Source organism: Nyctereutes procyonoides, unplaced genomic scaffold, assembly GCF_905146905.1.
Source record: "Nyctereutes procyonoides isolate TBG_1078 unplaced genomic scaffold, NYPRO_anot_genome, whole genome shotgun sequence".
Classification (NCBI taxonomy): domain Eukaryota; kingdom Metazoa; phylum Chordata; class Mammalia; order Carnivora; family Canidae; genus Nyctereutes; species Nyctereutes procyonoides.
Genome location: NW_026575043.1, coordinates 58,767,934 through 58,782,950, shown reverse-complemented (window position 1 = coordinate 58,782,950; position 15,017 = coordinate 58,767,934). Strand labels below are relative to the sequence as shown.

At 56.2% G+C, this 15,017-nt stretch overlaps 1 protein-coding gene across 16 annotated transcripts in view; it reads left to right on the top strand.

Moving 5' to 3' along the window:
* NCOR2 (nuclear receptor corepressor 2) overlaps positions 1-15,017 on the top strand; it is a 211,435-nt gene that overhangs the window by 58,707 nt on the left and 137,711 nt on the right. For all 16 annotated transcript variants that reach the window (XM_055322397.1, XM_055322399.1, XM_055322400.1 and 13 more), the window contains 2 exons: positions 6,391-6,605; positions 14,203-14,330. In XM_055322397.1, coding sequence (XP_055178372.1) covers positions 6,501-6,605; positions 14,203-14,330 — 233 coding nt within the window. In that variant the 5' untranslated portion in view covers positions 6,391-6,500. The remainder of the gene's footprint in view (positions 1-6,390; positions 6,606-14,202; positions 14,331-15,017) is intronic.

Sequence of the window (15,017 nt, the reverse complement as noted above, 5' to 3'; positions counted from 1 at the left end):
TAATTCATGTCCACCCAGAATCTGGGAATGTGATCTTGTTTGGAGAGAGGGTCTTTGCAGATGAGGGTATCCAGGATGAGGGTGGGCTTGGAACCCAATGACTGGGGTCCTACTTAGAGGAGAGGATGCACAGACAGCAGGGGCCAGGCCAGGTATGATCAGCAGAGACTGAAGTGAGGCGGCCATAGGCCAAGGGGTGCCTGGGGCCACTAGCAGCTGGAGAAGGCTGGAAGGATCCTGGAGCTTCTAGGTGGGGGAGCGTGGCCCTGCCCACATCTTGACTTGGGACTCCTGGCCTCCAGAACAGTGAGAGAGAAGGCATTTGGTTTGTTTTCAGCCATCTAGCACATGGTCGTTTGTTTTTCGAGGTTCCAGAGCACCAGCATACCTACTACGTGCCAGATGCTTGCAGGGATTCAGCAGCAACTTGTCTAGTCGCTTTCTGATGGTCACACACTCTTCTAGATGCTTGCTGAAGGGCAGAGGTGAGGTGGGGTTCCCGGTGCATCAGTGTCCCTGCAGCCTGGAGAGGAGGCCGTGGGGGCATGGCTATAGGAAACCCTGTCCCTGTGTGGGCCCCATGGCTCCTGCCGGCACCCTGGACGGTTCTGGTGAGCGTGCATGTGTGCATGTGTGTGTGTACATGTGCTGTGGGCTTCTGCTGGGCTGACAGCTGTGTTACTTCTGAGGCTCCCCCACACCCTCTGGAGTTCTGATGTTGGCACCCAGTCGTCACAGGAAAGTTAGGCACGTGTGGCACAGACAGCTGGCCTTTCATCTTCTCTGGGGCCTGGACTCAGGTCTGAAGGCTCCCAGGCACATTTCTGCGCTCTTAGCACCTTAGCGGGAATCCCCCGCTTTGTTCCCCCACTCTCAGACACACCCCAGCCCTGGCCTGCTGTAATTCCGCCCTCCCCGGAGCTGATGCAGGCTGCACACGACATGGAAAATCTGTGGAATGTGCCTCGGTGAGGCCTCAGCGTCCTGCCTGGGGCCTGAGAGGAATGTGGGGGCAGGAGGCTCTGGCCTTACCTGGTGTTACTGGCGCTTGCCTGGACAAGTCCACTTGGTGAGCACCTGCTGTGTGCCAGGCCCACTGAGCGGCTGCAGGGATGAAGCAGGGAGCAAGGTGGACAGAACCCGCAGCGCTGAACTTCCTCTTGCAGATCTGGAAGCCTTACCAAGCCACACAGTGGATGTGACAAGGAATGTGAGGTTAGGATTGTGGGGTGCTGCCACATTGGACCTGCAGCCTGTGGGCTCTCTCTTGTGGGTTGCTGAGTGGCCCCTGCTGGGTGCCGCCTCTGGGGCAGGTATGGTAGAGGGCCATGCTGGAGCCTCTGCGGTGTTGGTGGGGGGACCCCCGCTGTGGGCCATTCACTGGGAACCCCATTCTGGACTGTGTACGGGATCCCCTGCCGTGGGCAGCCCTGGAGGTCTTGGCCCTCCCCTGGCTGGCTCGGTGGCCCTGGTGTCGTGGTTTGTGGGTTGGATGTATAAGGCCTGGTTGGGCCTCTGGTGTCCCTGTCTGGGGCCCTGGGGCTCGGAACCATCCCAGCCCCTGGCTCAGCAAGTTCTTGCTTGAGTGCTGTCTTTTCTCCTGACTTTGCTGAGTTGGCCTCATTGAGCGCCTGCTGTTTACTGGGCATGATGGCAGAGCTTCCCAAGGCTGCTGTCCTCCCAGCAGGCCGGTGGAGCAGGAGCTCGATACATAGCTGAGGAAGCAGACTCAGAGGTGGGAGGCACCCTGCCTGGGAAGGGGACAAAGGACCCCTGTCCCTGGGAGGCCAAGTGGTGAACTCCGTCCCGACCTTCCTGCCGTGTGCTGCTGCTTCTCTGTTACTGCTGTTCCAGTCCTGCCAGCATCGCTTCTTGCTTGGATGTCTGCAGGAGCACCTGGGTCTCCTGATTCTCTGCAGTGCCTGCTTGGAAAACACACTGACCCTTTATTTCCCAGCCACTGGCTCCTCAGGGCCCTTAGAAAGAATCCATCCTTGCCTTGGCCTGTGAACCTGAGTGACTGCCTGCCCTCCCTGCTTTGTGCTCACTCAAAGAGTTTCTCAAGCACGTGTCGCCCAGTCTCACCTCTGGGCTCCTGGTCAGACGGTGGCGCCATCTGACTCCCCCTGACTGTCTCGTGCCCATTCTCTCCTTGATGCCCCCTTGCCCTCCCCAAGGCTGGGGTAGACTGAGCTTCCTTCTCTGAGCTAACAGTCTGGTCCTTGTCTGCCCCCTGCTGCACCCCGCCGGGGCACTGAGCCCTCTGTGGCTGGGCCCTGCCTCATTCACTAGCTTGGGGCTCAGCTTGCAGTGGGGACCTCAAAGTTTCTGTAAATAAGCAGATGCCCACCGCCCTCTCCTGACCCTAAAGCCACCAACACTCGCAGTGGTACCGGAGCTGCTGTGTCGCATACCTGCTTCGGTCTCGGTTCTTCTTCTTCCAGCCCAGCCCAGATCCAGGCATCCTCTCCTTCCCCTGTCTTTGATGAAGGAGTGTCCCATTTCTTCCCGTCACTCACATTCAAACCTTGATGAGGTCAATACTTAATTTGTTTTTCCATTCACAATATTATGCAAATACTACCTCACTGCGTTGGGGAGCCCACTGCCCGGGAGCAGTCCTTGGCCACCCCTGTCTTGGCAGCCACCATTCTGTTTTCTGTCTCCGTAGGTTTCCCTATTCTAGGTACTTCCTGCAGGTGAACTCATGCCCCACCTAGCCTTTTGTGACCTACTTCTTTGACTTAGAGTGATGTTTTCAAGGTTCATCCGTGGCATGGCCTGTGTTAATGTTCATTTCTTTTTGTGACCAAATCATGTTCCACTGTCTGGACGGACCACAGTTTGTTTATCATTCATCTGTTGATGGACTTTTGGGCTGTTTCCACCTTTTGGCTGCTGTGAATAATGTGGCTATGGACGTTCATATACATGTATTTGTTTGAGTCCCAGTTGTCTGTTCTTTTGGGTATGTGCCCAGGAGTGGAATTGTTGGGTCATTTAGTAATTCTATGTTTAACTTTTGGAGGAACCGCCAAAATGGTTTCCTAAAAAAAAAAAAAAAAAAAAAAAATTTTTTTGAGCTGGCAATAAATGTGACTGAGGTTGGGAGGGATGGAAATCGGATTTATTAAATAAGCTCATGGTGAATGAGGGAGGCACTCAATCTCCTAGTTTTGGGGACAACATGTGTGTGAGAACATGGGGCCAGGGAGCTGCTGGGGTGACCTATTGATGGCTGAAGCACTGCAAGCTTGGTGGTGGACACACAGTGAGTCTAGAGGGAGTGGGAAGGTAGCCAGACCCTGGCCTTGGAGTGAGAAGGGTAGGGATACCAGCGAGGATTCTCCAGAGCTGCTTTGGAAAGGTGTCACCTTTCCGGCTTCTGGAGCCCACAGGCACTGTATGTGTGAGCATCTGTCTAGTAGAGGCCTGCCTTCTCCAGTTGGCGTTTTGTTAGGCAAAGGAAGTTAGGAAAGCTATGGGTAAATTAGACTCCTCTGCCACTTTCTGCAGTGCAGAATCAAATAGCAATTTGGAAGTTGCCCGGCAATGCTCTTGGAGGAGGGGCAAGCAGTGTGAACATCTTCCCACCCAAGTGCTGGCCTCATCTCCTCGGTGACAGTGGGCCACTGCTGAAAGCCCAGAGAGAGGGCAGAATGAAATTTGCATCGCTGCATTGTATGGCCAGGGTCTGCTTGGGCTTTGAGATGAGCCGGCGCATGAGAATTCTGGAATGGGGTCCAGCAGCAGTGGCCACCCCTGGCCCTCCCCAGACAAGGCCAGTTTCATGTCTCTGGGCTGCAGGACAGATGCCACGTTGCCCTTTGTGGGAATTGGCAGGGCAGCTCTTCCCCCCACTTCCACAGCAGAGCACCAATATCACTGGGCTGGAGCTACTACAGAGCTGGTTCTAGTGAGAGTGATACTAGTTGCTCCTGTTAGCTGAGCAGGATGTGTTCCCATGCTCATAAAAATTATACGGTACATCCTGTGGGCTGGCACAAGCCCACGTGGGCAACTTCCTGAGGTGCTCGTAGGTGCACTGGGCTGTGACTCCTTTCTTCCCTGGGTGAGTCAGAACTTTTGGTGGCAAATTACAGAAACCCAGGTTGGGCTGGTGAAGGCAAAACACACAGGAATGTCTCAGCTCTCCTAAACCAGTGAGCAGGCTTCGACTGTGTTCAGGCATGGCTGTCATCAGGACCTGGACCGCGCTCTCACCATCCTCAGCTCTGTCTTCCTGCCAGATGGTGTCGCCGTTGGGCAGGCACTGCGGTGAGGTGGGTGAGGTGGCCCAGAGAACGGCAGGCTTTCATCCTCCCAGCTTCCTCCCAAGCAGAGCGCACCTGTTCTTGGTTTCCCCCAGTGAAAGTCTCAAGGCTGCCTCTCATTGGCCCAGTCTGGGTCACATGCTCATCCTCCAACCAATCCCTGGCCCAGGGGATGCAGGAGTCTGATTGGCCAGGCCGGGATCACATGACCACTCCCAGAGCCCGGGGAGGGAGGATGGCTCCTGGAAAGGTCTTGCCGGGTCTCCTCCCCTCGTGGAAGATGGGGGCGGGGAATGGAAGGCAGGCGGACCCGGGGCGGGGGTTTCCTAACCCTTCTGACCCCCGCGCCCTCAGCCCGCCCTCCCGGCGTTCTTTCGCGTTAGACCCCCAGCAGGCACATCACCGTGGAGGGTCAGTTGCGGGAGGACAGCTGTGAGCCGCGGGCCGGGGCAGGGCGATGAGGGAGGCCAGGAGGTTTCGGGGAGCTGGGGGTACGACCTACTTACCTGATGGCCGGAGATGCAACCCCAGCCGGCCGCAGTACGCGGGAGCACCGAGGGGGGTGCCTGCGCCATCTTGGGCTTTCCTCAGCCGGGGTGGGCTGCACGTGGCGGGGCCTGAGGGGCACACGTTTCCCGGTGGGTGCTGAGGGCGGAGGGCAAAGGAGGCCTGGCCGTGCCGTCCTGTCACCTGGGGCTTGCGCCGGCGGGGCCGGTGGTGCCCCCGACCGGCTGATGGAGCCGGGGCCTAGGCGGGAGGAGGCCCCCAGAGATTCCCCAGCAGAGGCGGCTCCTGACTCTGGTCTCCGTGTCCTCTTGACGTGAGTCCTTTTGTCTTCCCGAGCCCCAGTTTCCCCACCTGTAAAGACTGGACTGTCTCTTGAGATTCTTTCTAGCCTGGACACGGGTGGTTTCTCTCCCGCGGAAGGCACCGTTTACCTGCACCCCAGCAGCCTTTTGGGGCCCCCTGGCTCTTATCGTGTCCTCAGCTGTCTCCCCAGCCCCCCACTGCCCAGTCCCCCCACTCCCAGCTCTGCTCCTATACAGGGTCATACTGTGACCTGTGACCTGCACCCTGCCGGAGCTGACCCTGTCCACCGCCCTCTCGGGACACTTTGCTGCACCTCACCCTGGCCATGCCTCTCAGCACAGGTGCCCAGCCGTCTGCCTGAACTGGGTGCTTCTGGAGAACTTGGCCCTGGTGACTCAGAAACTGTAGAGGTCGTGGGGTGAGGCTGGGGGGTTGAGGGGCAGTGGGAAGTGCTGCCAGACTGGGGGTTCCGTGGGGTGAGGCCGGGGGGCTGAGGGGCGGTGGGAAGTGCTGCCAGAGTGGGGGTTCCGTGGGGTGAGGCCGGGGGCTGAGGGGCGGTGGGAAGTGCTGCCAGAGTGGGGGTTCCGTGGGGTGAGGCCGGGGGGCTGAGGGGCGGTGGGAAGTGCTGCCAGACTGGGGGTTCCGTGGGGTGAGGCCGGGGGGCTGAGGGGCGGTGGGAAGTGCTGCCAGACTGGGGGTTCCGTGGGGTGAGGCCGGGGGGCTGAGGGGCGGTGGGAAGTGCTGCCAGACTGGGGGTTCCGTGGGGTGAGGCCGGGGGGCTGAGGGGCGGTGGGAAGTGCTGCCAGACTGGGGGTTCCGTGGGGTGAGGCCGGGGGGCTGAGGGGCGGTGGGAAGTGCTGCCAGACTGGGGGTTCCGTGGGGTGAGGCCGGGGGGCTGAGGGGCGGTGGGAAGTGCTGCCAGAGTGGGGGTTCCGTGGGGTGAGGCCGGGGGCTGAGGGGCGGTGGGTAGTGCTGCCAGAGTGGGGGTTCCGTGGGGTGAGGCCGGGGGGCTGAGGGGCGGTGGGAAGTGCTGCCAGACTGGGGGTTCCGTGGGGTGAGGCCTGGGGGCTGAGTGGCTTTCCCTGATGTGGTGCATGTTGCCACTGCTGCCTGGGCTATGGCTCAGGGGTCCCTCAAATGCCAGTCGCATCTCTTGCTGTCATTGGGCAAGAGGGACCCAGTGGCCCAGAGAAGGGTCAGGAGTCTGTCTTCCTTGGAGTAGACGAACTACCAGGGGCCCTACCAGGGTGTCTGGAGGGGCCATTGCTCTGCGACTGATCATTTTTCTTTTCTGGTTTACTCTCAGGTGGTTGTGACAGGGCGGCCCACCCGCAGATGCCGAGGACTGGCTTTTAATCTTGGTGGTCACTGAGAGGGACATTACTGGGGCCCAAGAGTCCCTGGACACTCACCACCATGTCGGGATCCACGCAGCCTGTGGCGCAGACGTGGAGGGCCGCTGAGCCCCGCTACCCGCCCCATGGCATTTCCTACCCCGTGCAGATTGCCCGGCCCCACACGGTAAGTAAGGGGTGCGTATGTGTTCCCTGGGGCCAGCTTTGGGGCCGCCTTCTCTCATCGAGGTCCCCATAAGGGCTGGTGCATCTCTAGTGGTATCTGGCCAGGGCTCACTGTGTCCCCCGAGGGGAAGTGGGCTGCCACGGCAGAGACTGCTGGCATCTGGAACTTCCAGTACAATCTCTTAGCTCCCACTTTAGAGCTGGGAAGATGGAGACCGTTGCCAGGTTGAGCTGGGATCTCTGTCTCCATAGGCCTCAGTGGAATTTACATGTAAACATGGAGCACACACTGTATACGTTTTGCTGGCAGCCCAGCCTCTCCAAAACTCTTTGCTTTTTGAGGTGGCCTATGGGGGGGAATATTGCTGATAACCCCTTGCCTCCCTGATCCTTGACCCTGGAGCTCATTCACTCTGGTGTTGGCTCAGGGCTCTGAGATGATGAAGCTCAGAACACATCAGTGTCTCCGAAGTCCTGATTTGGGGATCCAGGTATTGTTTGGCTCACTGAGGAGCCACTCCATCTCTGGGGGATGACCTACCTGTGGAGAGGCTCACGTGCTCTCATGTGCCGGCTTGCACATGTGTGTGCTCTCGATCAGCTTTCCTAAGCTGTGTCCCGCTCTGTCCATCCACCAGTAGGGCCCATTTCCTGCCTTCAGCTCTAGCTGCATGGTATAGCTGTAGGGATGGGCCTTTGGTTCTGCTCTGTGGACATTTATTGGGTACCTTGGTGCTTGCCAGAGGGCTCTTAGGGCCTTGGGCCTCCCCATTTGACCAACTGGCAGCTCAGCGAGGGGATGTGGGGCCTTGTGGGCATAGCTGGGGGAAAGGCTGGCTCTGCTGGCCTGTGTTTGTGTGCGTGTGTCTGTGTGTACGTGCACATGCATGTGTGTATATTGCTTGGCATGGTTTCTCATGAGAAGAGAGGAAGTGGCATGGGAGGGCATTTCTATCAGTGAGCATGTGAACCCACTGGCCGAGAGTGGGGGGTGTCCCAGACACAGTGACCTCTTGAGAATTTGGCCTCCCACCCTCTACCCCCGGGTGCTTCTTGAGCCAGCAGGGCTAAATGGGCACCTTATGGAGCCCTGTGACAAGAGCTTGCCCCTGGGTAGAGTCTTTGGATTCCCACAGACAGCCCAATGAAAGGGCAGCTCATGTTACTATCCTATTTTGCAGATGAGGGGACTGAGGCCAGGAGATTAAACCACAGGCCTTAGGGGAGATCACTGCCAGGAGACAGTCGGCTTCAGCTTCAGGATTCTGAGCCCCCGTCACGGAGGCTCTATTAATTGGGCACCTGGTGTGTGCCCAGGACCAAAGAGTGTGCTCCTGGGGGCGAGTTATTATCATGTAGTGTTGTTGTAATCTTTATCGTGATCACCAGCAACAACAACGCTGCGACCTCTCATTTACCTGTGGCAGGACAGACGTTCTGTTCAGAGCCTTCTCTGCGGACAGCAGCACTTGCTGCTCCAAATCACTGTGAGTGGGTCTTTTAGCTCTCTATTTGTAGAGGAGGAATGTTCTGTAGGTGAGGAAGCAGGCCCACTTGCTCATGCTTTCTGAGCTCAGTTTTTTATCCATAAGACAGGGTCACAAGAGCACTTGTCTCCTAGATTCTCGTGGGGATTAAATGAAACGACGGATAAAGTGTTTATGGCAGCACCTGGCACACACTCTGCCCGACATGTCCGTTTGATGTTATTATTCCTTGTTATTGTCACTGTTACTGCAGCCTCCTGGAGGGGCTGCCTCTCCTGGGGACCCGTGGCCGATGCTTCTGGCTTCTGTCTTGATTCTCATTCCCTGCTGCTAGGTTCCCACCCCTCTGCCATCCCCTTCCCTGTGGGCACAACCCTGGGAAGTCCTCTGGTCTCTATAGCTCCCGCTCTCCTACCTTCCCTCCTGTCATTTGCCTCATCTAGGCCCTCAGCTGGGCACTCTCCCGGTCATCTGGGGTCACTGGCTGACCCATAACATCTCCTTTTCTTCCCCTGCTGGGTTGTCAGTGACGCAGGATGTGGCTGGACAGGACCCAGCAGTCACCACCCACTCGAAGCAGGAGGCTGAGGCCAGGGGTGAATGGGCCCCTAGGGTGGCTGTGGGGTGGGGTGTTCCTGTCCTGTGTGTGGTGGCAGCTGTGGGGCCCCAATCCCTGACCACCCTGCCTTGTGCTGGGGTGACATAGCCCTGCTTGTCACCTGAAAGGCAGGAGCAAGAATTCTGGGCATCCCGGGGGTTGTGGGGGGTCTCCTGGGCCTGTATTCTGGCTGGAGCTATTTGCCCTTAGCTGGTGGGAGGTCAGCATTGGGTCTGTAATCTGGAGGTTCCCCCCCACCCCCAGCCCCCGGTGCAATTCACATGCCCTCTAATCCCTTTTCATCAGCCTATTTTACAGGTGGGGTTTGTGAGATGCCTCCCTTTTTTCAAGTCTAGAAGACAGAGGGTGGAAGAAAGGGGAAATCAAGGCACAGGGAGATAAATGCTCCATCTGAGAGCCAGGCAGGAGCCCAGTGTCCTGACTCCTAGCATAGTAGCCAAGGCAGGAAGCTGGAAAGAAGGGGAGGAGCCTGTACCCAGTGATCTCTGACCTTCTTGGGGCTCAGTTCTCTCTCACATACACTCCTAAAAGGCTTACCTTCTGGGATAGCCCGTGCTGGCTCCAGAGGCCTCTTGCAGGGTGCTCTGGCTCAAGGCTGCTTGGATGGCCAGTCTCCCCTGGAGCCAGAACCTCTAGAGGTGGCTTTGAGTATCTCTGTTCCTTCCAACCTACTGAGTGACACTGGGCTGCTCACTTAACCCAATAGAGCAACCTGAGTTTTCCTATCTGCAGTATGGAGTTGTGGGTCTGAGCCTCAGGGGAGGATGTTTGCAAGGTGCTCAGGGTGGTATCTGCATGCAGTAAGCATGTTGTAGACCTTTCTTTCCTCCTGGCAGGGTGACAGAGCCCCAGGGAGAGCCTCTTTTTCCTTGGGGCTGCAGGACCCTGGACTCTGAGGGACTCTGGACTGTCTCATCTGCTGGCCCACACCTCTAGGCTGCCTGCTGTGCTCTGCACAGCACAGATGGAAGGCATAATTCCAGGTGTGCTTGCAGGCAGAGGCCTGGACCCAGGGCTGTGGAAATCCCACTGTTCCTCTGACCACTTCAGGAGCGTGCTTGGCCTCTCTGAATACCAACTTAGGCACAGTGCGTGTTGCTCGTTGAATATGATCTGCTCTACCCATGGAATCTGTGCCCTGTTCTCTCCACCTCTGTGGTCTTGGCTTCCCTCCCTCACAGAATCAGGACCCCACATCTTTCCCTGAGGGTCTCCCAGGATCGAGAGTCCCGACATACCCTCCTTGCCTTGCTTCTTATCAGTCTTTCTGCAATTTCTCCTCCCAAGTCCACAGGAACCATTTGAACTTCCCTGAGTTATTGGAGTCCTTGTGCTAAATGAATGTGTTCAATTCAAAAGGTGCAAGGCCTAACTTTAGCACTACCCCTTTCTGCTGTGTGGCCCTGGGCAAGTTACTTAATCTGTCTGTGCCTCACTGTAGAAGGGTAGTTAGGAGTACAGCTTCTGGAGCCAGACTGCTCACATTCATGTTGCAGTGAATTTTGGACAAGTGGCCTTACCACCTTATGCCTCAGTTTCCCCATTATCTGAGCAAGGTAATTAAGGGATTTTCAGGGTCAGGTTAGCTGACGTAGGCAGAGGCCTTTGCACAGTGCCTGGACAGAATTAGCACACAGTGGTATCAAGTATGGTGATGTTGATTTCAACGATGGTGTTGTTATGACAACATAGCATGGGTATCCTTTTCCACCTTGCCTTTGGGCTCTTCTTCTGGAGGAAGGTCAGCAAACCTTCCCTGTGAGTATTGCAGGCTCTTCAGGCCATTTGGGCCCTGTCACAACTGCTTGGCTCTGCTGCCCTTGTAGCTTGAGAGCAGCCCGCCCAGATGCAGAGGGATGGCTGAGTGCCGAGCCAGGCTTTGGCCTTGGGCCCCATTTCTGACTCCTGCCCTGGATTGGTGCTTGTCAAACTCTTTGTGGGAAGGCTCAATCTGGTGAACTTGCAGATTGCCCCCAGCTGGTACATGGTTGTGCTGCATGTGCCCCAGTTCTTGGATGCGGGGGTGGGTTGTGGCTAAGGCCAGCAGCATGGATACTGGCTGTGGCACAAACGCGTGTGTCTTCTGTATCCTCCTCGTCACAGGCCAGCAGCGTCATGGGCCCCACGTGGAGCTGCGCTGCCCTGGCTTCAGGGTCAGGGATCCAGGAGCCTGCCTGGGCCAGAGGGATCACCTCATGTGCCAGTACTATTGTAGGCCCTGGGAAAAGAGCTGTGAGCAAACCAGAAGCATCCCTGCCTCTGGCAGCTAGTGTTCCCATGGGGGAACAATGAACAGGGGAGGAAAGGGGAGGGATGGCTGAGGTTGCAGGGGTCCTAATTGAAGTCAGGAGTCGGGGAAGGATGCCTCACTGAGAAGCTGACATTGGAGTCAAAACCTGAAGGGAACTAGAGGGCCAGGCATGGGGAAATGTGGCTAAAGAATGTTCTAGGTAGAGGGAATAGCACATGCAAAGGCCCTGAAGTAGGAGCCATCTTGATCGTAGCTCCTACTTCTCCAGGAGGGACCCATGAGTTCTTTGCCTGCCATGTACAGTTCCAGATGTTTCTTCAGCCCCTTCTGGGGTGAGAAGCCCTATCCCAGGGATCATTGAGGAGCATGCCTCCTCCTAACACAGCCACAAGGAAAATCCTCCTCCCAGTCCCTCCTTCAGATATCTCCCAGAGTCCAGGCCCGGTTTGGATTTGACCTGATGTGCAATGCCCCAGCCCCTCTGTCCATGTAACCTCACAGGAGAATCTGTGCAGAGACGTGCCAGATGGGGTTCCCTCCTGGCTACACTGCTTTTCCACAGCCCCACGTCACCTACCTGGGGAGTTTAGGGGCATAGTTTATTGGCTGGCCCCAATTCCCAGTGTCAGAGGCACCATGGCTGGAGAGAAGCCAGCAGAGGCAAGTCGGAGCCTCACCTGGAGACTCTTTTCCTCTGATTTTTTTTTTTTTCCTCTGATTTTTCTGAGCAGGAGCTCTGGAAGCACGTAGCAAGGGCAGGGCAGGCCTCTTCTCCCCGAGTCTGGTTTGCTGCTGTTTTTCAGGACTGGCCCCCTGTTCCTGCCTGTTCCTCAGCAGGAAGCCAGCTTGGGCCAGTCTTGGGGCTCAGAGCCTCTCCTCCTTACTGTGTGATCTGGAAAAGTCACTTAACTTCTCTGTACCTGATTTCTCATGTTGCTATGGGACTATGTGTGATACCTCGTGGTGGTGTTGTAGGGATTACGTTAGTGTGTTTCAAACTTTTAGTGGCAAATGGACACAGGCAATTTGTGTACAATGGGTATTGTTGCTATTTTAACTCCCAAAGAGTTCTCATGCTCCGAGATGTGGCTGGGAGGCTTGTAGCCCAAGTGCCTGAGGTATCCAGTCTCAAGTGAGCCCCACCTTGGCTCAGTTTCTCTCTTGGGGTCTCCCCAGTTTTTGCCTTCCTGTGGAGCATCCAGACACCCTTGGGGGTTCCTGGGTTCAGCCTCGGGGACCTGCTTCAGGCCCTGTGGTGGAGTTTCATGAGGACCCTGCACAAATGGCCCCAAGATGCTCTTTGGAGGGACTTTGTAGACAAACATCTCCCTCTTGGGTCCTAAACTGAGAAACGGAGGCCAGAAAGTTTGTGAAGTGGCTTCTTTCCCCCTCCTCCTCGTCGAGGGCCCCATTTGCCATGTGCCTTTTCTGCCTCCATTGGCAGGTGTAGGCACTGTCTTGCTGTGGCCCTTTCCCAGGGGATCGGATTGTCTGTCTCTCTGCCGCTTTGCTCATTTTGCTTTTGTGTGAAAGAGCCGGTTGGAGAAAATTTTCCTCCTGGCAGACTGCAAAGCCTGCTGATTCCTTCTCACACCTCTGTACGTGTGCGCGAGATCTTTGCCTGGCAGCCTTGCTGGCGTGATCCCAGAGGCCCTCACTCCCTCCCTTGAGGCCTTTCTCCCTCCTCCTCCTTCCCGCCTGCCGCCCTGCACGAGCACCTGGTGCCTCATGCTAGATGTTGCAGAGTGGGGCAGGAGGGATGTGCCGAAACCTTCTCTGCCTTTTTGAAGCTGCCCTTCGTCTTGGGGGGGTGATGCTTTGGAGAGTTAAGGTGGGGTGAGTGGTAGGAGGCACAAAGGCCTCTTTCCCAGGTAGGTGCCTTCTTCAAAGATGAGGAAACCTAAATCTCAGAGGGTTTGAGCATCGGACAGCCCCCTCCAGCCTGAGGCACCTTGTAGCTGTACCCTACGTTGGGCTTCCTCAATGTTTCCAGCCTCTGAAGTTGACAGGGTCCCTGTTCATTCCATTTATTCATCTGCTCTAACCTTTGGCCTCTCAGCCTTCTAGATGCTTGGTTTGGAGGGTCTGAAACACATACATTCCCAGCACACCTGCCTAGTATCATCTGATCTCTTTGCAGAAATAACCACTTAAAAAACAAAAACCAAACAACAGAAGACTTACTAGGTGTTTAGGGAAAATTGGGAGAATTAAGAGAGGTGCCAAGAAGGAAATAAGTCATACGTGGTGCTGCTCTTCCTAAGCCTCACCTGTGTCAGACATCACTAATTGATTGTCACACATAGTAGAACTGAGTGTTCTAGGCAGACAGCGCTGATCGATTTCACTATGGTGTGAAGCCAGTCCTGTTTGCTCTTTTGAGAGACTTGTTTTTATCCTTTTAAAGTTTTTTTTTAAAGATTTATTTACTTATTTGCAAGAATGAGAGAGCACAAGTGGGGAGTGGAGGGAAAGGGAGAGAATCTCAAGCAGACACCCCACTGAGCATGGAGCTCCTCAGAGGGCTCAACTTCATGACCCTGAGATCATGACGTGAGTCAAAATCAAGAACCGGACACTTGACCAACTGAGCCATCCAGTTGCTCCTCCATTCTTATTTTAAAAAAACCTTTTTAATGTGTCTGTTGTCAGAATGTAGTTGATAGTCAGGATATATCTAGTTTGTTAGTGTTCAGTTTTTCCTCAGATGGTCAGGGACACTAGGTGGCATTTTACTGAAGAAGGAGGGTTTTGCTTGCAGTGTATCCTGGTGACTTTGATCTTTGCTATATATGACATACATGTGTGGCTTTTCCTGTCACACAGCAGACAGGGGAGTCCCAAGGCGGTGCCTTGTCTTGGAAGCTGGCCTTTGAGTCTCACAGCCCGGTGGTGTCGGCAGTGTCCTGCCTGTGCTTCTTGGTTTCACGCATGCACCCCGCTCCTTTAGTGGCCTGGTTGGTAGACCTGCAGTCTGTGGCTTTTCCAGCTGTCTGCTGACACATGGACTTGGCTGTGTCCTCTGGAAAGAGGGCATAATCGCAGAGCACTGTGGGTACCAGTGTGGCGGGGAGTGAGGGACGGAGGCCGTCAGCCCTAGGTACGCACTCTGGCCACTCTAGGCTTCAGGAGCTGCGTGGGGATGTGGGCCTGGGCAGGGAGCATGTGACTCTGCCGCCTCTGCCTGCCACTGTGAAGTGGGCAGTTTTCGCTTGCTCACTTCCTGGGCCTCCTGCTACAGGACGTCGGGCTGCTCGAGTACCAGCACCACCCCCGTGACTACACCTCACACCTGTCGCCTGGCTCCATCATCCAGCCGCAGAGGAGGAGGCCCTCCCTGCTGTCTGAATTTCAGCCTGGGAATGAAAGGTAAGGAGAGGCTGGCATGTTGCCTGGCTCAGAGCTGCGGCATCATGTCTCAGGTCGGGGGATGGAGGGCTGTGCTGGGGCAGGAGCAGGCAGGGTTGGTGTGAAATGAGGGGTCACTTGGACTGTGTGCTTCCCCTTGTCCTCGTGCAGCTGTGACTTCGCAAAAATGGGGATGAGCAGGATGAGCCATGTGGAACCTCTGACTTCCTACCAAGGGCCTTCAGTGGTCTCTGGGTGTGTGGCTAGGCAGGAGGGGTTGACCACCAAGATGTGCAGGGGCAGGGCTGGGGTGCTGATTGAGAGGGACATGTCCACACCTGGGTGCGCATGGGGAGCCCCTTCCTTCCATCCCTCTGTCCTCCTTTTTTCTGCCCCTTGCTACCAGATGAGGTCCTCTGGCAGATGTCTGCCTATCTGGGCTGGCCTGCGTTTCCTTAAGACCCTTAAGTAGGAGGGAGAGAGCCAGTGCAGTGGGATGGGGACCCCAGTGAGAGGAGGACCGAGGTCAGAGCAGGGCCCCAAGGTGCCAGAGATAGTAACAGCACTAACTGCTAAGAGTCTTTACATCTGGCACATGCTGGTTCATTCGAGGCTGTGGGCACACAGCGGGATCCAGGTAAATGGCCCTTCCTGTGGGGAGCCCACAGTCTAGCAGGGAGATGCATCACAGAGACCACACAAAATGAC